We start from the raw sequence: 23,573 nt of genomic DNA, 5'->3' as shown, positions 1-23,573 counted from the left end.
TGCACATCTCTGCAGCATTGGTTGTCAGTTTGGCTGCTGACAGTCATCCTGACTGGGGTGCGGTGTTACCTTAAAGGAGTTTTAATTTGCCTGATGGGCAGTAATATTGAAAGACTTACTGGCCATTTGTGTTTCTTCTTTTGAAGCCTATTCGTTTTATTGGCCCCTTTGTTGGTTGTCAGTTTTATGTCCTTGCTACTGAATTTCTGCAGTTCTTTCTGAATTCTAGATATTCTTCCCCTGCCTGCAGCATAGCTGAGACCATCTCCCATTCTGTGAGCTGGTTGCTCTGTTGATTGTTTCTGTTGCTGTACAGAAAGTCTTTGGTTTTGTCTCGTCCAATACTTGGGGTTAGTTTCTGTGCTACTGGTATTCCTTTAAAAAAGCTCTTGCCTATCAGTATCAAACAGTATCCTCTGTTTTCTTACAGGAGTTCCAGGCTTTATTTATTTATTTAAATTGTTTTTAAAAATTAATTAATTAATTAATTTTACATTTTTATTTATTAGTGTGCACCAGAAGTGGGCATCTGATCCCATCACAGATAGCTGTGAGCCACCACATAGTTGCTGGGAATTGAACTCAGGACCTCTGGAAGAACATCCAGTGCTCTCACCAGCTTACTTAGCCATCTTTCCAGCCCTGAAGTTTCAGGTTTTAAATTAAGGTCCTTAACGCATGTTGAATGGTTTTTGTACAAGATGAAAGGTAATCTGATGTCATCTTCTGCAGGTAGAAACTCAGCATTCCAGCGCTGTTCACTGAGTTCTTTTTCTCAGTATATGTCTTTGGCTCTTTGTAACTTTGTCATTTTGTGTCAGGGCCTCTGTTCTACTGATCTGCCTGTCTGTCCGTGTGGCAGGACCAGCCTCTCTTTTTTTTTTTTTTTTTTTTTTTTTTTGGTTTTTCGAGACAGGGTTTCTCTGTGTAGCCTTGGCTGTCCTGGAACTCACTTTGTAGACCAGGTTGGCCTCGAACTCAGAAATCCGCCTGCCTCTGCCTCCCGAGTGCTGGGATTAAAGGCGTGCACCACCACGCCCGGCTTAGGACCAGCCTCTCTTTATCACTGTAGCTCTGTGCTGTAATTTGAGGTTGGGTCTTATAAGACCTGTAGCCACGTTCTTTCCTCTTTTTTTGAAAAATATTTTTCCTACAGTATATTCTGATTATTCTTTTCTTCTCCCCAATTCCTCCCAGATACCCCCTACCTTCCTACCCACCCAACTCCATATCCTTTTTTTCTGACTCTCTTTAAAAAAAACAAAGCCGGGTGGTGGTGGCGCACACCTTTAATCCCAGCACTTGGGAGGCAGAGGCAGGCGGATTTCTGAGTTCAAGGCCTGCCTGGTCTACAGAGTGAGTTCCAGGACAGCCAGGGCTATACAGAGAAACCCTGTCTCGAAAAACCAAACCAAACCAAACCAAAACAAACCAAACCAAACCAAACCAAACCAAAAAAACCAAAAACCCAAAACCAAACAAACAAAGCCCCCCAAACGAGAAGCATACACTCCCCAACAGGCAAAACCTAAAAATGAAAGAAAATGGAAACCAAGTTATACAAGTAAAAGACCAATAAGACAGAAATGACCCACATAAAGCAGTTCGAAACAAACAAGCAAACAAACAATCTATAGAAATACAGTGCATTTGTATTGTGTTGGCCGTTTATTGCTGGGCGTGGGGCCTGCCCTGGCGTGGTTAATATGCCCAGGTAGGCTCCATGTTTTTCTTTGCAAGTGGGCACCAGGTGCAGGTAGCTTCTTGGTTAGGGATGAGAGCCTGTGTCCACTTCCCTTCTCGGTGCTGAGCCTGTACAGACCCATGCGTGCTGCTCTTGTCACTGAGTTCATATGTGCCTTAGTCCTGCTGTGTCTGGGGGACACTTTCTGAGGTGCCAGCCATCACCTCTGGCTCTTACAATCTCTACCAGGCTCTCTGAGCCTGAGGAGAGGATTTGATGAAGATGTCATATTTAGGACTGAGTGCTTCATTAACACATGAGTGTTCAGTGTTTGTTTGGTTTGTTTGTTTATTGTAGAGAAAGGTGGCTGGGCTTGAACTTAACAGTCTTCTAAAAGACATACTTTGTATTTCTTTTTTTCTTTTTAAAGATTTATTATATGTAAGTACACTGTAGCTGTCTTCAGACACTCCAGAAGAGGGCGCCAGATCTCGTTACGGATGGTTGTGAGCCACCATGTGGTTGCTGGGAGTTGAACTCTGGACCTTCAGAAGAGCAGTCGGGTGCTCTTACCCACTGAGCCATCTCACCAGCCCATACTTTGTATTTCTATACTTTATTTTGTTTCACTTATGTTTTAGACTTGTACATTGTATAAAGTAGGCTTTAAAAAAAAGATTTATTTATTTTATTTATATGATTACACTGTAGCTGCCTTCAGACAGACCAGAAGAGGGCATTAGATCCCATTACAGATGGTTGTGAGCCACCATGTGGTTGCTGGGAATTGAACTCAGGACCTCTGGAGAGCAGTCAGTGCTCTTAACCACTGAGCCATCTCCCCAGTCCTAAAGTAGGCTCTTAATATAAATAGTATCAGTTAAAAAAAAAGTAGATCCTAATTATCTCACGCAATATCTTTTTTTCCCCCCTTTGGCTTTTGAGAAAGGGTTTCTCTGTGTAGCCCTGGCTGTCCTGGAACTCTGTGGACCAGGCTGGCCTTGAACGCAGATCTGCCTGCCCCTGCCTCCGAGTGCTGGGCCTAAACATGTGCAGCTCGCTCAATGTCTTTTGTGTCTGTCTCCATTAGGAGGTTTTAACCTGTGTCAAGGAATGGATGTAGCCAGGAGGAACCCACCATAGCCTAACATAGCCTAACCAAGCACCAAATTGTTTAGTACTGGCATCTTCTCATCCTCACGGCCCCACCCAGAATTAAATGCTAACCTCCCCCCCCCCCCCCCGCACCCCCAAACAGGGTTTCTGTGTGTACCAGCACTGGCTGTCCTGGAACTGGCTTTGTAGGCCAGGTTGGCCTGGAACTTACTGAGACCCACCTCCCTTTGCCTCCTGAGTGCTGGGTTAAAGGTGTGCATCACCCTGGCCTTTTTATTATTTATTTTTTATTTTTGGTTGTCCAGGCTAGTAAATCTGCTTTCAGCCCAGCTTCCTAAGCAGCTAAGATTACAGGGTTGAGTCACCTGGCCTGAATTTCACTTTTCTTTGTGAGGCACTGGTGAGGAGTGGGCACGCTGCGGTAGGCAAGGGTTTCACCCCTGAGCCACTCTTAGATGGGCTCAGGATGCTGACTTGTATGTAGCTCTGTGGTGGGGGTGGGGTGGGGTGGGGTGGGGTATCTGATTTAGGAAGTTCTTTGACTTTGGACAGTGGTCTGGATGCAGATGTCAGTTTGCTTGGAGAGGCTGCGAATGGGAGGCTCTGTGCCACTTCCCAAGGAACTTGTATTCCCTCCTTTGTAGGTGGGGGCTGATGGCATGACAAACTACTGAACTCTTGGCAGATTGCAAATCCAGGCTTTGAGTTGTTACTCTTGAAACACACTACATTGTTTTCTAGAGCTTAAACTGCTGCGGCTTCTGACAGTTGAGTTCATTGTCTTCCAGTTTTTCGGCTACAAGTCCTCAGTTGAGGTGTGGCAGCTCTGTATTCCCCTCGCCTCCTGAAACTCCGAGGGAGGACTTAGGCTTGCATCTTTCAGTTTCTGATAGCATCAGAGCCCCAGGTACTCCTCGACTTGGGGTGTAGTTCAGTGTTTGCTTCTCTGCTCACAGGTACTCTCTCTGGGTCTGTTCACAATTTCTTTCTCCTTTTCTTAACACTAGTGGTACTGGATAACTGTCCCGATGACCAAAATGTTACCTATCACCTTGTAAACACTCTGTCTCCAAGTCTGTTTCCATTCTGAGGTAGCGGGATTATGACTGTAACGCACCCCTCCTCCACTGGAGAGCACGATTCAGCCTCCAGTATGACTAGTCATTTACAGTCAGTCTTGGTGTTGTTTACCCTCGGACTTTATGAAGTGGCATGCAGCCTGCTGTGTGACCAACATCACCCTTCAGAAAGGGAAGTGGTACCCTTGCAGGAAAGGCTGTAGCTGACCAGCCAGCTTTAACTCCCGATTTTCTGACTTTCCTCTGCACAGGCCATCCTGGTGTTACGTGCTGTTGGTCTCAGAAGTATATGTTTCTGTTACCCGTGTCTCTAAGTAACAACATTTTGTGCTTCCTCGTGGCATTTGAACGATACCTTCTTTTCTTTTTCCCTGTGTAGGGCTCGGTTACAACATGGGACTCCTGATTGCACTGGCCTTACTGTGCCTGTTTTCCTTAGCAGAAGCCAATTCAAAAGCCATTACCACCTCTCTCACCACAAAGTGGTTTTCTGCTCCACTGCTGCTGGAAGCCAGGTAAGGAGGATTCTTTTCTCAGGATGGAATTCTGTAGACCTTGGGTCTGCAGTAAAGGGATACTCTGTTCATTCGCATGTGTTAACTGTCCGTAACCGTACCCACTGTGCTCCGTACGTGCGCGAGGATGCAGACTCTGCCTGTCAGCTGCATAGGCAGGGTTAGGGACATTGCACACAAGAACAAGACTCTAGGAGAGGAAAATGGGGGTGGAGGAGGAAGGGGCTGAAGAACCCACCAGGTCTTCCTGTTTAAAGACGCTCCTGTTCTGCTTCGTAATCCCCCAAATCTGGACACTTCCTTAAGTTTAGAGGTTTTATTATTATTACTTTATTTTTTACTTATTTTTGTAGTAAGTCAGATCTTACTAATTTATATCAGCATATATATAAATTTTAGGTTTTTTTGTACCACATAGTATTCTATTCCCTTGCATAGCTATGTTTGTCCTTGACGCTACATAAGCCAATAGGGTGAAGATCACACGCCTGTAATCCCAGCACTTGAGATGTTGAGGTAGGAGGATCAGGGGTTCAGGGTCATCCTTTGATTATATATAGAGTTCAGAATCAGCCTGTGATACATGAGACAATGCTAAAAAAAAGTTACCATGAAGCTGGGAGTGGTAACGCATCTGTAGCAGCAGCTAAGATGGGAGGATGGGTAAGTTATGCAAGCACTATCTGAAGACATCAGCAGCACCCAGCAGCATGGCAGTGAGAAATCGGGGATATAACTCAGTGGTAGAATGCTTGCTTGCCTGCCAGGTGTGAGCCTGTGTTCAGTCCTGAATGCTGCCCTGCCCCCTCCTCCAAAGATAGATATAGCCACGAGTGATGGTATACACTTCTAAATCCAGCACATGGAGGGGCTTAGGTAGGAGAATTGTGTGCTTGAGGCTGGACTGGACCACATAGTGATCCTTTGACACAAACAAATAGGCTATAAATTAATTATATAAAATAATTAAGTCTTAAATTGATAAAATATGTGTTGAGTGATTTTTTTTTTTTTTTAATTCTTGGGTTTTTGTTTTCTTTTGTCTTTAAAGACCAGGGTCTCATGCATCACAGACTTGGCTCAAACTTACTTTGTAGCCAAGGATGACCTTGAACTTGTGATCGTCTTGCTCCTATCTACTCAGTGTTGGGATTGTAGCCATGTGCTATCAAGCCTGATCATGCCTGGTTTATGTGATATTGGGGATAGTGAACCCAGAATTTCAGCCATGCTAGGAAAGCACTCTTAACATCTGAGCTGCATCCCTGGCCTCTGGAGATATCTTAGGACAGACACACGCCCACAGAGTTGAGAAAGCACGTCTGAAACTGTCAGCTCTAATTTCTCAATTTTTTTCTCCGGTTTCTTTGATCACAATTGATTAAGTAGGCTATGATGTTTGCTTCACCAGGTTCCTTATTACAACATCTCCCCATTTCAGGGCATCTCTGGCAGTTTACCATTTTGAGCTGTTACTTTCAGGCCCCTTCTCCAGTAGGTGTTGGCAAACAGGTTGTCAAGGTGATGGCCCATCTGAAGGAGCTCCCTGTATTTGAAATCACTACAGTTACCGCTACAGTTTGCTGAGGGCACCGTTCTTCCCTCCTGTCTCTGATGGTGGATTCCACACTGTCTCTGTGGATGAGGATGTACCAGGGCATGTGGCTGTTCAAGATCTTGTTTTCCTTCTGTCTAGCCCTAAGGGACCTACAACATTCGTGTGTATAATTTTAGATGTGCCTGATAATTATGAAGGGATTTTAGCGTCATGATTGTTCATGAAATGATATATACATTTAGTTGAAGTAAAATCTTGAATATTTTGAGCAGCTATAGTTACTATTAGAAGTATGTAAATAAGTATTATTATTAAAATTGAGAGCAACAAACATTTATTGTCAGATATTATAATGGCCAAAGGCTATTGAATGATAGAGTTACTAATGAGTTACAAATCAAGTCTACTTGAATTTATATTGACTACTAGTCTAAGAAAATAAGCTTACCACCAGATTCACAGATTCTGGAGGACAATCAGGTTGCTTGTAGGAATACACAAGTCACCCTGCTCACAGCTCTCTCTCTCTCACTCCTCGCTCACAGTATGTGAGGGACAGAGTCTTGCTATATAGAGACTAGGCTAACCTCAAACTTGTGATCCTCCTGCCTCTGTCTCCTAATAATACTTATTGGGATTGTAGGCATGAGCTGCCAAGCCCAACTAGCTCCCTTTTTATTTTGTCCATAGATGAAGACTTTAGCAAGTTCCTAGCAGCTTGCTCATTTGGACCATGGTTGTAATCAGGGTGGTTGTGAGCAGATGGCTGTAGTCAGGGTGACTCTGATCAGGGTGGCTGTAGTCAGGGTGGCTGTGAGCAGGGTGGCTGTGAGCAGGGTGGCTGTGAGCAGGGTGGCTGTAATCAGGGTGGCTGTGAGCAGGGTGTCTGTAGTCAGGGTGGCTGTGACCAGGTTGGCTATGATCAGGGTGGCTGTGAGGACTTGCACCTGAGTAAGGGTTCTAGGTGCACTGAGAACAGACCCACTATGGGTGTCTTTCTTACTCTTCCATTCCTGTGTTAGACTCATCCTGATTGATCTCCACAATAGCAAAGGAGACAGAGAGGTTTGGGGTATTTTTTCCCCTTAGTTTTCTGTATATGAGGACTTTGTGTTATGATGTTTTAAAGGTATTTGTCAATAAAGAAATGGTGTGTGTTCTTTGCACGTCACTCTTGTAATTCATGATTAGGACTGGAGGTGGCTTTCTTTCCTAGGTGCTTCTGTAGATTGTTGGGGCCCTAAGGTGCACACCCAGTGCCAGAGAGCATTAAGGTCCCATCCTCTTCTTCTCCAACTGAAAAGCAAATCCACAGATACTTTTACTCACTGGCATAGGAATACAAAGCTAAATACAACAAAAGAAAAGGCAGATTTAATTGTACTACACAAAGGATACCATTATATGTAATAGCACCTTCTCTTCTTTTCTGGATTACTTCAATGGCTTTAACAGTATTAATGAGACGATTGCGATGTTAAACCTTTGCAGTGGGATAGAAAATGTGTTTCAGGAAGCTTGCTTGTGATTGTGTGAGAAGGGTTTAGCCCGTGTGAGTGCTTGCATTGTTTGTTTGTTTGTTTTTAAAGATTTATTTATTTTATGTATATGAATACACTGTAGCTATTATCAGACACACCAGAAGAGGGCACCAGACCCCATTACAGCAACCATGTGGTTGCTGGGAATTGAACTCAGGACCTCTGGAAGAGCAGACAGTGCTCTTAACCACTGAGCCACCTCTCCGCCCGAGTGCTTGCATTGTTATTGCTGTTGAGTATTGTATTTTTCTTTTAGCTCATGAGTTGGTGGCCATGTGCATATTGTGACTGACTTCTTATTATCTGTTTTTTTAGAGTATAAGCTATTCTAAGGCCACTCTGTTTATATCAGTTATCAGACAGCCTAGAAAAATATAAGTCTCATGGAGGCACTGAATTATCTGTTAATAATAATGGGCAAGTCTTGAAACCCATTTTCAGAGAAGCTGTGCATTGCCAGTAACTGTTTCTAACTTTCCCATATTTCTGTGGCTAGCCGTGGCTAGAGTGAGAGCTGTACATCCCGGTGTTGGGACGGGTTAATGGGCGGGCCTTGCTGTGGCTGGGGACACTGAGATCTAGGTCACCACCACACTGGGACTGGGCTTCAGAGTGATCTTCCCCAGTTTACAGGAGTAGTTCAGGCGTGATGTGCATTTCACTTCAGGAACTTGAAGCCTCTTGAAGGAAAGGAAAGTCAGAAACTTTAAGGTCATAGTGTAATAGTAAAAGAGGTTCTTACATTTGCTTTCGTTAGATGTGTACTGACTTTAAGCTAAAATTTGATGATCTTGAAAATTTGTTGTTTTAGATGTTAAAAGCTTAACAAACTGCCTTTATCCTTCCAGAAATTGTTCTGGGGTTCATGTTTGCTTGGGAGAACCTCTAGCTAACACATTTGTTCTTCATAAGATCTCTCAGAAAGGATGTGAGTGGAACTGCACTAGAATGGCCAGTTCCTAATTCTGCTGTCATGGCTGATGAGTTCTGCTAATGGCTTTCATATAAGTCATTTGTACATTAGGGCTTCCCTATTATCATAGCATTTTTATTGTTCTTAAGAAATAGCTACTGAGTGAACACATTATTATGCTGCTACTAATAGCTAAGGAAATAATGAAGCGTACTTCCCATTAAGAAAATTCACATTATGTATAAAGATGCATACTATATATATATATATATACACGTGTGTGTGTGTGTGTGTGTGTGTGTGTAAAAGCGAAAGTTCAGACATTTGGGAATGTAAATCTCCTTTTATTCTCTCTAGTAATATAGTTTGTGTTGAAAGATTTTATCGTTTCATTGCTGACATGTCCCACTTTTCTCCCAGTGAGTTCTTAGCAGAAGACAGTCAAGAGAAATTTTGGAGTTTTGTAGAAGCCACTCAAAACATTGGATCATCAGATCATCACGGTAAAATTGAAGCCAATACTTGTTTGACTTTGTGGTCTGGGGAAATGTTATAAGAAAATGGTTTTCTGTATATAATACATGTAACATGGCAGCTAATAGAACACTTTTTCTTTAATGACTACAGTTGCCATGGTAGGAAGATTGATTTTAGCCCAGTGCATGGGAAACCCATGCTTTGCCAGTGGGCTATTCCCAAACCCTCCTTCCTGATTTAGACCAACACATTATTTATTTTCCTTTTGAAGAGATGAGGTCTCGCTTTGTGAACTGGCTGATTATACAGTCTTACTGCTTCAACCTTTTGAATAGCTGGGGTTATTGGCAGATACCATTGTGTGAGCCACAAATCATTTTGTATGTGCACACAGTTTGTAACTGTGACTGCAAACCATTCTTTTTTTCCATTGCCTTTGCTCTGTTGTGCTCTTTTGTTAATGTGCTTTGGGACTACTTAATGGAAATACATTTTATTGTAGATCATTTAGTATTAAGTTTATCTGTCTGTTTTGGTATGAACTAATTACACAACTGGTCTGTTTGTGTTAAGTGTGTTATCACATGTTTTTTGAATGCCTCCCGGTCACTGAATACTGGAGAGTCAAGATATCAAATTAAGATGTATCTTATATTGCTCAGTTTTAGTTTATGGTGTGCTTTCTTGAACATTTCTAACACAAAAGATGTAGTGTAGGCTATAGACATTGCTAGCCAAAGATGCTGATAGAGGAGATATTCACACCACCTAATGGTGTTCTGGTCAGGGATGGGCCACGTACACGAGAGTGGTGCCATAAGATGCCACAAGATGCCACCCAGTGAGCTCTTAGTTGTCATGATTTGGGTAAGTGTACTTTATTGATTTACCTAGTACCAGAGTCACCTGATGGTGTATTGCTCTGAGCATATCTTCCTTCAGTGACATATGACTGTCATTAAAATATTGAACACCACACGGACAAGTCTTGCTTCTTACAGGATCAGAAATGGTTGGGAACTGACTACTGTTAAGTTAAGTGGAATGGGTTACTTTGACATTTTTGCTAAAATAGCATTTCAATAGCCATCTGAATTTTATAACAGGAGCACACACAGATTTTGATCAGCATTCGTAAGTTTTAGACACCTAGTCATGTAACTTAGAATGAACGAGAATTGTTTATAACAAATTATTTCACAGAGCTGGAAACACAGCTCAGTGGTGATGAGTGGGCGTGGTCTTCAAGTGACCTGAGTTTAATTCCCAGCTCTCATTTCCAGCAGCTTGCTGCTACCTGTGACTCCAGCTCCAAGGGGATTTGATGCCTCTGGTTCTGAGAGCAGTCATGTGCATGTTCCAACACACACACAGACAAACACATTACTAAAAACAATAAGACAAATCTAAAAACATATTTAACTTTTATGATTTCATGTAATAAATGGGTTAAAACCTCAAGTCTTAAAATGAAAAAAAAATTTTTTTTTAAGATTTATTTATTATTACACATAAGTACACTGTAGCTGTCTTTGAACACACCAGAAGAGGGCACCAGATGTCATTACAGGTGGTTGTGAGCCACCATGTGGTTGCTGGGATTTGAACTCAGGACCTTTGGAAGAACAGTCAGTGCTCTTAACCGCTGAGCCATCTCTCCAGCCCAAAAAAATTTTTTTAAAGATTTATTTATTATTATATCTAAGTACACTGGAGCTGACTTCAGATGCACCCGGAGAGGGCATCAGATCTCTTTACGGGTGGTTGTGGGCCACCATGTGGTTGCTAGGATTTGAACTCAGGACCTTTGGAAGAGCAGTCAGTGCTCTTACCTGCTGAGCCATCTCGCCAGCCCTAAAATGAAATTTTAGTATAAATATTCTGGATAATGTTACAGGGATGTGAATTGATAAGAGCACGTTCATTGTTTCATTATTCATAGTTCTACAATCTAAAGATTGACATTAATTTCTGTGAATATTTTGAGGTATTTCTTTTTCTTTTTTTCACATATGATGATGCTAATGTGATATGGAAACTTTTATATTCTGCTTTTAAAATGTAAATACTGGGTCTAGGAAGATAACTCAGAGACTTAGGCACTTGCTGTGTGAGTGAGCCTGATGGCCAGCGTTCAGATCCTGGATCCCTGCAGAGCCAGACAGACACGATAGCTACCTGTCACCTTAGCACTCGGGAGGCCTGAGAAAGGGATCACCAGAGCCAGCTGGCTGGCAGCTGCACTTGGCAAGTTCCCGGGGTCATGGAGAGAGCTTGCCTCAACACGTAGGTGAAGAGAGGTTGAGAAAGATGCTTGGTTTTGGGCCTGCATACACATGTAGACGTGTTCATGTCTCCTTGAAACAAGTGTGTCCATACACATACATGCGTGTACAGCACACTCAACATGCCAACTCAATGTTTTTCCAATTGAAGACTTTAATTATTTTAATTACTCATATAGCTCATACTGCAGTCAAAGCTATATAAAAACTTAGGTGTCTGTTTCTTGTATTTTCTTGCTTGCTTTTGAAAGCCATTTAAAACATTTTATTGTATTTATTTTTTTATACTACACTAACACCGCACATGTACACACATGCACACACATCTTTATGTCACAGTCTTGGCACAAATAACTACTTGTTATGTAACAAGTGTTGTACCTCTGCTTTTCATTTACTGGAGGATTCATGTTTGCACACAGGTGTCTTTTTCTTCTAAACAACTTTGCCTAGCTTTTTTGATTAAATGCTTACTATCATTTTATGACACTATCGATATCTTATAAATCTTGTTGGGCTCCTTAGTGTTTCAGAGCACAGATAGATGTCGTCGCCCCTGCCCATGGCGTTCAGTCAGTAATAGGCACTTTGATAAATGATGTGGTAGACAAAGACATATTCTGGGATCCGAGCAGTGATGTAGCTGGTCTGTGCAGGCCGAGTAGAGAAGTCTACTTTCTCGAGTGAGCGATCTCACAGCTGAGCTCTTCACAGGACTAGGTCATCTCCGTGAGTAGGGAAACAGCAGTCCAGGAAGACAGCTTAACACAGAGGGAAGAAAGAAGTGTCTGTCTGTTCTGGGCCTCAGTGAATTCTTGTCACTTGACACAAGTTCATGGTGGTACACTGAAAACAGTTCACCCTCTGCGCCTTCACAGCACTGGCTTGTGCTTTATGGCTGTGGTGGTCATGCCTGTCTTCCGGTCGCTGTGCTTCTTCCACAGATACTGATCATTCCTATTACGATGCCGTGTTGGAAGCTGCGTTTCGCTTCCTGTCCCCTCTGCAGCAGAATTTGTTGAAGTTTTGTCTCTCTCTCCGTTCCTACTCAGCCTCAATTCAAGCCTTCCAGCAGGTAAGAAGACCTCACGTGTCTAGGGGACAGTCTTGTAGGGGCTTGGCATGGTGATTTCGTTGCGTGTCAGACATTTTTTTTTAAATAATGAGCAAAACTGATGTTTTTAAAACATTAAAGTCAACCGGGTGGTGGTGGCGCACACCTTTAATCCCAGCACTTGGGAGGCAGAAGCAGGTGGATTTCTGAGTTCGAGGCCAGCCTGGTCTACAAAGTGAGTTCCAGGACAGCCAGGGCTACACAGAGAAACCCTGTCTTGAAAAACCAAACCAAACCAAACCAAACCAAACCCAAAAACATTAAAGTCTTTAAATCTTAGATGTTTCCTTCCCTCTCTGGTTTGGGGATGGAACACAGGCCCTTGGACATGTAGACAAATTAAGAAATCTGACTACTGAGTCACATCTCCTCATCAATCACAATCACAGGTAAATAAATTTTATTTGACTTTTCTTGCTTTGGGACTGGACTTGGATATAAAATTTTTAAGGAATGATTTATACTTATTTTTATGTAAGAAATGAAAAGAAAATTGTTACAAGAAGGACAACCAAGTACTGTTAGGCAAGACTGTCTTGAAGATGTAATCTTGCTAGACGGTGAACCTGAATCTAGTCAGAGCCTCTGGATGTAAAAGCAGAAGTTTCAAGAGATAGGAAGTATTAGGCAATGTCAAGGGGATGTAGTACAAACATGTAGGATCAGAGAGCCATTTTAGTAAAGTGATCTGGTTTACTCTGGATAAATGAAAAGGCAAAAGAAAAAGACTTCAAAATGTCAGTGCAAGGATCTTGTTTGAAGAGAGGGGCAGGAGAGGACCAGATGTATATATATTAACTAGATATTTGTATGAAAGAAATGTGGATTTTTTAAAGCTATCCTATATTATAAAGCAAAACAGGGAGAGAAGCCCACTCAGGGCACACAGAGCGCATCACTGTGAGGTGAGCACCTTTGTATCGTTCACCAGGCTAAGATGTGCATCGGCTGCTGCCGTTTACGCCCTCCATGTACACTGTCAGAGCCACTGTTGGCCTCCAAAAGGAGCCATGTGGCCATTTCCTGTCAGAATCACCTCTTAGAGTTTTGTTTTTATATTGTTTTATTGTCCAAGAATTTACTATATAGACCAGGCTGGCCTTGAACTCACAGAGATCCGCCTGCATCTGTCTCCTGAGTGCTAGGATTAAAGGCATGCACCACTGTTTTTAAACTGGGTTATTTGTTTTCTTGATGCCCAGTTTTTTTAGTTCTTCTATATTGTAGTTTCTGTTCTCTACCAGGTTATATACTTGGTAAAGACTTTGCCCATTGTGTAGGCTGCCACGTTGCTCTCGGTTGATGCTGTCTCTCTGTTTCTGCTTGTGGATCAAGATGTGAGCTCACAGCCGTTCCTGCCACTGTACCTTTGCTTCTCCATCACAGGCTCTCAGTCTAAGCCCAGTGAGACACTTCCTTCATAAGTTGCATTGGTTGTGGTAGTTTGTCACAGAAATACAAAAGTAACGAATTCACTGGCCCTGACCTTGGTCGGCTGTGTAGCTGCTGCTGACCTTGCCTATGCTAAGCAGTACTCCATGCTTGAGCTACATCCTTGGGCTCCTATATTAATATTATAGGGAACCACAAACTGCTTTGCATAGTGACTGCCCCATTTTTACTTTACACCCACAAAGTTCTAGTTTCTCTGTCTTCCTCACTACTTCCTTAGTTTTTATCTTGGACACTAAGGGTGAGATGTGTAGTCACATCTTGGTTCTTCTATTTCTTTCCCTTTTTTCCTTTCTCCTCTTTCTTTTTAAACAGGTTCGCTTATACAGCCCAAACCATCCCAGAATGGTAGATGTCGTGCCTCAGCCACTAAAACCTGGGTCCTCTGCAAGAGCAGTAAACTCTTTTGACTCCAGTGACCCATCTTTCCAGCCCACAGATTGCATTTTTTCTCTTTACTCCGGCTGTATATTTATGAAATGGTTTCATTGACTGTAGCAGTATGCTTTACTGTGTTAGTAAGTATTAGCCTCCTGGAGAGGTGAGGCTATTTAGATTTAAGTCAAATCAAGCTAAAGACAGACTTTACTCCCTCATTTGCACCGGCCATGTTCACCTGCCCAGAAGCCACATGTGGCACGTGGCTGTGAATTTCCGCAGTTGATGCAGGTGACTTCTGTGCCTAAAGTAACCACCTGGATGTGCAGTTGGTGTGAGCTCCCTTTTATTTCTTATAGTAATTAGTTGGTTTAGTCTGGGCTTTGAATTAGAGACACGTGTGTGTATGTGTGTGTGTGTGTGTGTGTGTGTCTAAAGCAGATGTCAGGTGTCCTTAGACCTTCTGTATAGAAGTAGACAGTCTTCCTGACCTTGGAGCTGGCCTTTTGGCTAGTCTGATTGGCTGGCTTGTTCTGGGGCTCTCCTACTGTGTTGGGCTTAGGTGGGGGCCGTGCTCACATGGCTTGTTAGCCATGTTGTTGTTTTGGAATCTCAACTCTGGCCCTCATGTTTTACTCACTGAGACATTTGTTCGCCCTATAGAGATTTACATTCATTTTGATGTGTGCTTAATTTTTCTTACCTTTTAGAGATTAGCCTAGCTCCCTCTTCGGTTGGATTTCTGTAGTGCTAAGGAAATACCTTAGTGTGTTCCTGAGAGTTCCTGCTTGTTCTCTTGCATCTAAAAGTGGTGTTAGTGGCACACGTCTCGACACTCTTAACCCCAGAGCTGCCTCTCCAGCTCCAGCCTTCTGTGCTTTTGTGTGGATTTTTCTCCATTACCTCTGTCCTGCTGAATTTTCTACTTCAGAAGTTTCTCCTTAACATGGGGCCGTGTCTTAGAAGGGAGTCCTGGCTTGGGATTTCTGTAAGAAACTGAACAAGTTTACTGTCTCAGCACCTCTGACCTTTCTGTGGGAGCCTGCTCCCTGCCTGATGCTAAGAGTGGACAGAAGGTGTTGGCCTTCAGTGAAAACTGTTGTCTCTTCTTTGGCTTGGCTGTTTCAGGATCCTTACCTCTTGGTTTCTGTGCTAGTCCTAGACTGGCAATATTCTCTCCTCTGCCTTCTGATTATTGAAGTTACAGGTGTGATGAGCCACTGCGCCTGGCTTGTCTCTCTCTCTATAGAATTTGTACTTAAATCAGGAGCTTCCTATTATTTTGTATTTCACCTTTAATTAGGACAGCATAGTTTTACCTTGGCATTTTACTTTTGACATTTATTTTATATATATGAGTGTTTTGCTCATTTCTGTGTCTGTGTACCATGTGTGTCAGGGTCCTGTAGATGTCAGAGGAGCTGTCAGGTTTCCTGGAACTTAATTTGTGCATGGTTATGGACTGCCATGTGGGTCCTGAGAGTTGAGCCTGAGTGTTCTGCAGGTGTAAGAGCTCTTAACCTCTGAACTGTCTCTCAGGCACCAGTTTCATACTTTTATTATGAATTTTAGGTTTTTTTTTTTTTAACCTTCATTTCCCCTTTTTGTCCTCTTCTCTTCATGGAACACTTTTCAACAAATCTCTGCTACTTCTGTGTCTCTTTGAGTGTGGTGCACTGAGTTCTATTAGAGCTTCTTCCCAGAGCGTAGGTAGGAAGTGATTTATTGGAGCAGGGAAACTTCATAGTCCGTCCATCATTAAAGAAAATGTCACCCCTCCACCAGCAGCCCCTAACTGCCAGTAGTCCTGGGAGTTGGGGGTGAGACCTTGTGGCTCTTCCTTTGTCCATGACAAAGTCTGAAGGATGTAATCATGTATAGATGTGTGCAGACAGCCACAGCTGCAGTTAGTTTGAAACTGCCGTCTGTCCAGAAGAAAGACTTCTTTTTCTGCACATTCCCTGACTTCTGGCTCTGACATTCTTTCCGCCCTTCTGCTTCAGTGTTCTCTGACCCTTGGGAGAGGTGGTAATAGTTGTCCCATTTTGGGCTGAGTCCTCTGACATCACCTATCTTTGGCACTTTTGCCAGTGATGGGTTTCTGTGGGAAGTGCTACTCACTGCAGTCAGAAGCATCTCCAGCGATGGCATGCGCACACACTGACCTGCGGCTATAAACATGCATGAATATTTAGAATGTAGTCTGATCCCACAAAGTAGTAATAGTAGGTTGGCTCCTAGGATTCTCCCAGATTTACAGAACCAGACACAAGTTACTTTAACCTTTGGAGTGGCCTCAGGTCCAGTCATTGAGAAAGTGGTTGGTCACTGCCGTGACATCCATGTCACTAGTAGGACATCTTGCCCCACAGGTCATCATTGTAGCCAAAAAAATTCACATCTGAGCAAGACTGTTGATAATTTTCTTTCTCAGTAGGCTGCATAGCATATTCTAGCAGTGTGAAGGCTAGCCTGTAGGGAGAAAGCTGCTAGCTTAGCTCCAGTTTGATTCTCTTTGTCCTGTGATCAACATGTGTAGTACCTGTAGAAATAGAATTTTTTTTTTTATAATTTTAAATTATATGTGCATACATGCATGTGTACGTGTGTGTGTGTGTGTGTGTGTGTGTGTGTGTGTGCGCGCGCGCGCATGCACATGAATATAGGTTTCCACAGTGGCCACAGTTGTCAGATCCTTGTGCTTAGAAATTGAACTTGAATCCTCGGCAAGAGCAGTATGTCTGTCCTAACCATGGAGCCATCTTTTTAGCCCCAGCAATGGGATGCTACCATCAAGACCTGGTGGCACCACGCTCAATGGCAGTAGCTTCTATTGTTTTGAGGGAGAGACTCTTATGCTTCTCTGCTCGGCAGTTCAGAGGGAAACAGTCCACAACCTGCACTGGAATTTTTCTTTAATAACCCAAGACTTCTGGTAGAACTGCCCGACTCTTTCAAAAAGAAATGCAGTTTTTAAATAAGCTTGTATGATCATAGGTTTCCATTCTCCTTTCCTGCCCGCCTCCCTGTGTAGATCTCTCTCCCCAGGGTCTCAACCCTGCCCCTTCACCTCTGACCCATCCTACTATCTCACCTCTCTCTCTTGGCCCCTTCCATTGCTCTGCCATTTCTCAACACTCACTGTCAAACAGAACTTTTTTTTTTAAGATTTATTTATTTATTATATGTAAGTACACTGTAGCTGTCCTCAGATACTCCAGATTTTGTTACGGATGGTCGTGAGCCACCATGTGGTTGCTGGGATTTGAACTTGGGACCTTTGGAAGAGCAGTCGGCGCTCTTAACCACTGAGCCATCTTGCCAGCCCCCAAACAGAACTTTTAACAATTGACATTGAAAATTTTATTATGTATTTACTTATTATTTATTTAGTGTACATGTGTGTGTGTGTGTGTGTGTGTGTGTATGTATGTATGTATGTGTGTGTGCTCGCGCATACACTGTGGAGGTCAGAAGACAGCTTGTAGCAGTCAGGGGACCCCTTCTTCCATGTGGATCCCAGGGATTGAACTTAGGTGGTTAGTTGGCATTTTAAGGGGCTGAAGAGATAGTTTAGTTGGCAAAATGCCTTTATATTGGGGTATAGTGGCCTACACTTGTAACCCCAGGGCTAGGAGTTAGGGGGACAAACAGGGAGATCCCTGAAGTTCATCATCTGTTCATTTTAGATGAGCTGGTTCAGCTGAGCTTCAGGTTCAGTGAAGGAGGGTATCTCAAAAATGAAGTTGAAGAATTAATCTAGAAAAGATACTCCAGGTTAACTTCTGACCTCAGCATGCATATCCACATAGACAGGTGCACACACAGACAGACAGACAGACAGACACACACACACACACCCTGACATTTTGAGCCAAGGGTTTTTGAAGGTACAAGCTGGATTCCTAGATGTCTTTTGATAAGTGTGAGAAAAGATTGACATGTAACCTTGTCTTGCGGGATTTTAACACTAGTACTGAGCTGGGGTGATACAGGAGGAACTGAGTAACAACTGGAGCTCTGGCTTGGAATGCCCTCACCACCTTGGCCCACAGTGGGAGTTCAGCAGGTGATCGTTTCTGCTTTATCGATGGTGGACTGTCATTTAACTGCATGTTCATTACAGCATACATTCTGTCTTGTCTTTGATTAGAATGTGTCGTATTTGTCTTCCTGACAGATAGCAGCTGGCGAGCCTCCACCAGAAGGATGCAAGTCGTTTCTCTCAGTGCACGGAAAGCAGACTTGTGATCTGGACGCTCTGGAGAGCCTTCTGCTGACCGCCCCTGACAGGTCGGTTGTGTTCTTCATCTCAATGTGCTCTATCACATGCACTCTGAGTTGAGTTTTGTTTTGTTTTCTTCCTTGTTTGTTTGTGTGTTTCAGATACTCTCACTTGGTAGTCCTGGCCTAGAACTAGAACAGACCAGGCTGGCCTCAAACTCATAAAGATTGGCCTGCCTTTCCTCCGCGGTGCTGGGATAAAAGGCATATGTCTCTATTGACGCCTGGCTGATTTTTGTTGTTTGTCGAGAAAAGGCATTGATTTGTGGTCCAAGCTCATCTTGAACTCAGTCTTCCTGCCTCAGCCTCCCAAGTGCTAGGCCCATGAACATGTGATACATGCCTGGTCCTCTGAGTTATTTTACTTTACCATCTGCATGTATTTGAGAATGGCTACTAGCTAGAGACTAACCAGATGTGAACACCAGCTCCATTACTTAAAGTCGTTTGTAAAATGATGAAAATTAGTTTGTTTTCTCATGTTTCAAAATTAGAAGTACTTGATATTCCTGTTTTATCGCGTGATTTTTTTTTTTCTGAGAGATTTAATGGCTTTGTTGTTAGCTTATCAAAGAATACTGTCTGTACAAAAAGCTGGCACATGAAGTAGCAGAGATTAATAATAATGATATTATTTTAGGATATTATGACCAACAACAGACAGTATTTAAGCGATATTACAAACTTGATTTGAATAATGAAAGTACAGTTTTCTTTGTGTGAGGAGGCTGAGGTTTCCAACAGTGGACACTTAGCACAAGTATGCATCTGGCTGGCTGGAGTAGCAGCCTCTCTGTACCTGCTCTAGGCCATGTGATGATGGCTCGCTCTACCAAAAACGTTAATGGGATTTTTGGTTGTGGAAGTCTTGTGTAATGATATTGTCAGACCCATAACAAATTCTCTGCCCAACACATGGCACTAGTGTCTCTCTCTCTCTCTCTCTTTTGAGACAGAGTTTCTCTGGGCACTAGTGTCTCTAACTCAGAATGACAATAGTAAAGTCACTGTATTTTCAGATAGCTCAGTGTCAGTGTGTGGGTGGATATTTGAGAATGGCAGCATGGTAGAGCAATGCTTTCCTGGGTGGAATGTAATTGGAGGCCTGGCAGTGGTGGCACACGCCTTTAATCCCAGCACTTGGGAGGCAGAGGCAGTCGGATTTCTGAGTTAAAGGCTAGCCTGGTCCAATTTGTCTTAGGGTTTCTATTCCTGCACAAACATCATGACCAAGAAACAAGTTGGGTAGGAAAGGGTTTACTCAGCTTACACTTCCATACTGCTGTTCATCACCAAGGAAGTCAGGACTGGAACTCAAGCAGGTCAGAAAGCAGGAGCTGATGCAGAGGCCATGGAGGGATGTTTCTTTACTGGCTTGCTTCCCCTGGCTTGCTCAGCCTGCTCTCTTATAGAACCAAGACTACCAGCCCAGAGATGGCACCACCCACAAGGGGACCTCTCCCCTTGATCACTAATTGAGAAAATGCCTTGCAGCTGGATCTTGTGGAGGCATTTCCCGAACTGAAGCTCCTTTCTCTGTGTTAACTCCAGCCTGTGTCAAGTTGACACAAAACTAGCCAGTACAATTGACCCCTTGTCAACTTGACACACAAACACATCACTAGTAAGCCTCAACCCTTACATTCTTATTCATCCTCCAGATCTTAAATAACTTTAAAAGTCCCACAGTCTTTACATATTAAAAGTTCAATCCTTTTAAAATATCCAATATCTTTTAAAATCCAAAGTCTTTTACAATTAAAAGTCTCTTTTTTTTTTTTTTTTTTTTTTGTGGTTTTTCGAGACAGGGTTTCTCTGTGTAGCTCTGGCTGTCCTGGAACTCACTTTGTAGACCAAGCTGGCCTCGAACTCAGAAATCCGCCTGCCTCTGCCTCCCGAGTGCTGGGATTAAAGGCGTGCGCCACCACGCCTGGCTAATTAAAAGTCTCTTAACTGTGGGATCCACTAGAATATTTTCTTCCTTCAAGAGGAAAAAATATCAGGGCACAGTCATAATCAAAAGCAAAAATTAAACTCCAACTGTCCAATGTCTGGGATCCAACTCACGATCTTCTGGGCTCCTCCAAGGGCTTGCGTGACTTCTCCAGCTATGCCCTTTGTAGCACACACGTTGTATTCTAGGTTCCAGCTGCCTGTACTCCAATGATGCTGCGGTTCTTGGTAGTCATCTCATGGTACTGGCATCTCCAAAATGCTGCTGTCTTCCACTGTAACTAGGCTTCACCAATAGCCTCTCATAGGCTCTCTTCATGGTGCCAAGCCTTAACTCCTTTGCATGACCCCTTCAGTCCTGGGCCCTCAATTGCAACTGAGGCTGCACCTTCACCAATGGCCTTCCATGGCCCCTCACAGTGCCGAGCCTCAGCTGCTCTGCCTGACCCCTTTATGCCTTCAAAACAAGTACCTCCTGGGTAACTCTTATACATTACCAAGTCCAGCCACAGCACAAGGTACAACCTTGGTTATCTCTGGAACACAGAGCCTCTGTGCTTTCAGAAAACACTTCCCAGAAGATGTCACCTCAATGATGCTGGTCTCTTCTTAATCATCGCTAATTTCTTAGCTCCAGCTAACCAGCATCAATAGTCCCAGTAATTCACAGTTTTTGCTTTAGTAGTTCTGGTATCTTGTTAATCACAGCTGATTTTTCAGCCCCAGCTAACCAGAACCACAGAATCTTCACAATCAAAACAGCAATGGCCCTGAAAAGAGTCTTTAATCTTCCCTCTGAAATTTCACAAGCCAGGCCTCCATTTTCTGCACTGTTCTCAACATTATCTTCCAAGCTCCTACACAACATCTCACAGAGCTCTTAATGCCGAATGGATCTTCTGGCCCAAAGTTCCAAAGTCCTTCCACAGTCCTCCCCAAAACATGGTCAGGTTGTCACAGGAATACCCCACTCTGCTGGTACCAATTTGTCTTAGTCAGGGTTTCTATTCCTGGGCAAAACATCGTGACCAAGAAGCAAGTTGGGGAGGAAAGGGTTTATTCAGCTTACACTTCCACATTGCTGTTCATCACCAAGGATGTCAGGACTGGAACTCAGGCAGGTCAGGAAGCAGGAGCTGATGCAGAGGCCATGGAGGAATGTTCTTTACTGGCTTGGCCAGTGAGTTCCAGGACAGCCAGGGCTACACAGAGAAACCCTGTCTTGAAAAACCAAAAAAAAAAAAAAAAAAAAAGAAAGAAAAGCAACGTAATGAGACACTATGGTTCTTTTAAAACTGTATTGAGTTTGTTAGAGCAACTGTGTAGACCTGTGTGGAGTGGTGTCTCCTCTTCTGAGGGTGGAACTGCTTTTAATAGTCTACTGTGTATCATCTTTATGGCTTTAAGTTTGCACAAGTAGGTAGGTCTATATCTGTTGAGAGACATCTTCCCACTTTATGCATGTAGGTGTGCTTCAGTATTTTTAACACCTGCATAAAAATGTCCTGCTGCAGGTTTTTAGAGTTGTCTTGGATTTTGGAACTTTGCCGTTATGAAGAATATATTTTTCATGTCATTGCCCTCTGTTGCGTGGTTTATTAGAACAGGGATGGGTGGATGTGTTAGTCCCTTTCTTTTGTTGCTGTTACTGAATAACATGGTGACAGGCCACTTAACTTACTTTACTGTAAGATTTCCATCTGTCTTTCTGTTTATTGTGTGATAACACACTACGATTAAAAGCAATTTTGGGAAGGAAGGGCTTATTTGGATTATAATCTGTCCTCAGGGGAAAGCAAGGCAGCAGTCTGGAAGCAGGGGCTGGAGTAGAAACCATGGAGGCACGTTGCATGCTAGCTTGTTCAGCCTGCTCTCTTGTAGAACCCAGACCATCTATCCTCGGGTGGCCTCGCCCACAGTGGACTCGGCTTTCTCCCATCAATCAATAGTCAAGGAAATACTCTACAGACTCACCATGGGGGCATTTTCTCAGTTGAGGTTCCCCTTTTCCAGATAGCTCTGATTTCTGTCATGCTGAAATCCTGAGCAGCTCAGTTTCAGGAGGCTAGATGCCCACCATGGCAGAGCAAGCACGTAGGAGGGAACAGGGAGCTGAGATCACGCCTCATTCTCACATAGGGAGCAGAAGGAGGAAGAACTGGAGTACGCCGAGGCTATGAAAGCCTGTCCCCAGTGAGCTCTTCCTCTGTGTCCCAGAGTTTCATAGCCTCCCTCCAAACAGCACCACAGCTGGGGACCAAGTGTTCAGATACAGGAGCCTGTAGGGGACATTTTCCATCAGACCACCACAGTAGATCATATTTTAAGAACTTTTAATGTCTTGATGCTGATTTTAGAAAGTATGGTGGTTTTTTACTCTTTTGAGAAGATTAAAAAAATTAAGGGGCGGTGGCGGCACGGCACACTCCTTTAATCCTAGTGCTTACAAGGCAGAAGCAGGCTGATCTCATGAGTTCCAGGCCAGCCAGCCCATACAAAGAAACCCTCTATCAGAAAACAGACAAACAAACAGACAGACAAAAAGCATTGTAGGAAGATCACAGTAGCAAGCATGGCAGAGAGGGAGGCTTGCTGTAGCTCACAAGTTACTTGCTTAAAGTTTTATCTGCTGCTCGAATTATTTGGCCTTAATTTCAGATAAAATTACAATCACACTCCACACAGTACAAAAATATGCTGTAGATTTAGTGCTGTGGGATTTGGTACGCATCCTGGCTTCCCTTCTGTTCTTTTTAAAGAATTGATGATATTTACTTTAACTTAGTATTTTATAATTAATATTCATGTAGTATACTTCATTTATATAGCCATGAATGAGTAAAACTCATCCTTGACAGTATTCTAAATGCAAACTGTTTAAGATTGTGCTGCTCACGAAGATACCTAAAACCTTTGCTAAGTTTTTAAAGTTGTTGTCAACCAGTGTCCTGGTTTTCTTTAAAATTTTTCTTAATTGAATATTTACTTCCAGACCGAAACCATTATTGTTCAAAGGAGACCACAGATATCCCTCATCAAATCCTGAGAGTCCAGTGGTCATTTTTTATTCTGAAATTGGCCATGAAGAATTTTCTAATATTCACCACCAACTTATATCAAAAAGCAACGAAGGCAAAATTAATTATGTATTCCGACATTATATATCTGTAAGTATTGACTTATTTTACAATTTCTTGAATATTAATTTGTTTAAAATGACTTTT

At 43.0% G+C, this 23,573-nt stretch overlaps 1 protein-coding gene across 2 annotated transcripts in view; it reads left to right on the top strand.

The window, feature by feature from the left end:
- The window catches only part of Uggt1 (UDP-glucose glycoprotein glucosyltransferase 1), a 104,614-nt gene that overhangs the window by 5,611 nt on the left and 75,430 nt on the right, over positions 1-23,573 (top strand). For both annotated transcript variants that reach the window (XM_021176559.2, XM_021176550.2), the window contains exons 2-6: positions 4,259-4,394; positions 8,827-8,909; positions 12,113-12,243; positions 18,293-18,405; positions 23,342-23,516. In XM_021176559.2, the coding sequence (XP_021032218.1) occupies positions 4,259-4,394; positions 8,827-8,909; positions 12,113-12,243; positions 18,293-18,405; positions 23,342-23,516 (638 nt within the window). The remainder of the gene's footprint in view (positions 1-4,258; positions 4,395-8,826; positions 8,910-12,112; positions 12,244-18,292; positions 18,406-23,341; positions 23,517-23,573) is intronic.

The sequence above is a fragment of the Mus caroli genome, unplaced genomic scaffold (assembly GCF_978045245.1).
Source record: "Mus caroli unplaced genomic scaffold, Mus_caroli_1 scaffold_1, whole genome shotgun sequence".
NCBI classification, from domain to species: Eukaryota; Metazoa; Chordata; class Mammalia; order Rodentia; family Muridae; genus Mus; species Mus caroli.
The sequence above is the reverse complement of the archived record's forward strand: the minus strand, read 5'-3'. Positions and strand labels throughout refer to the sequence as shown.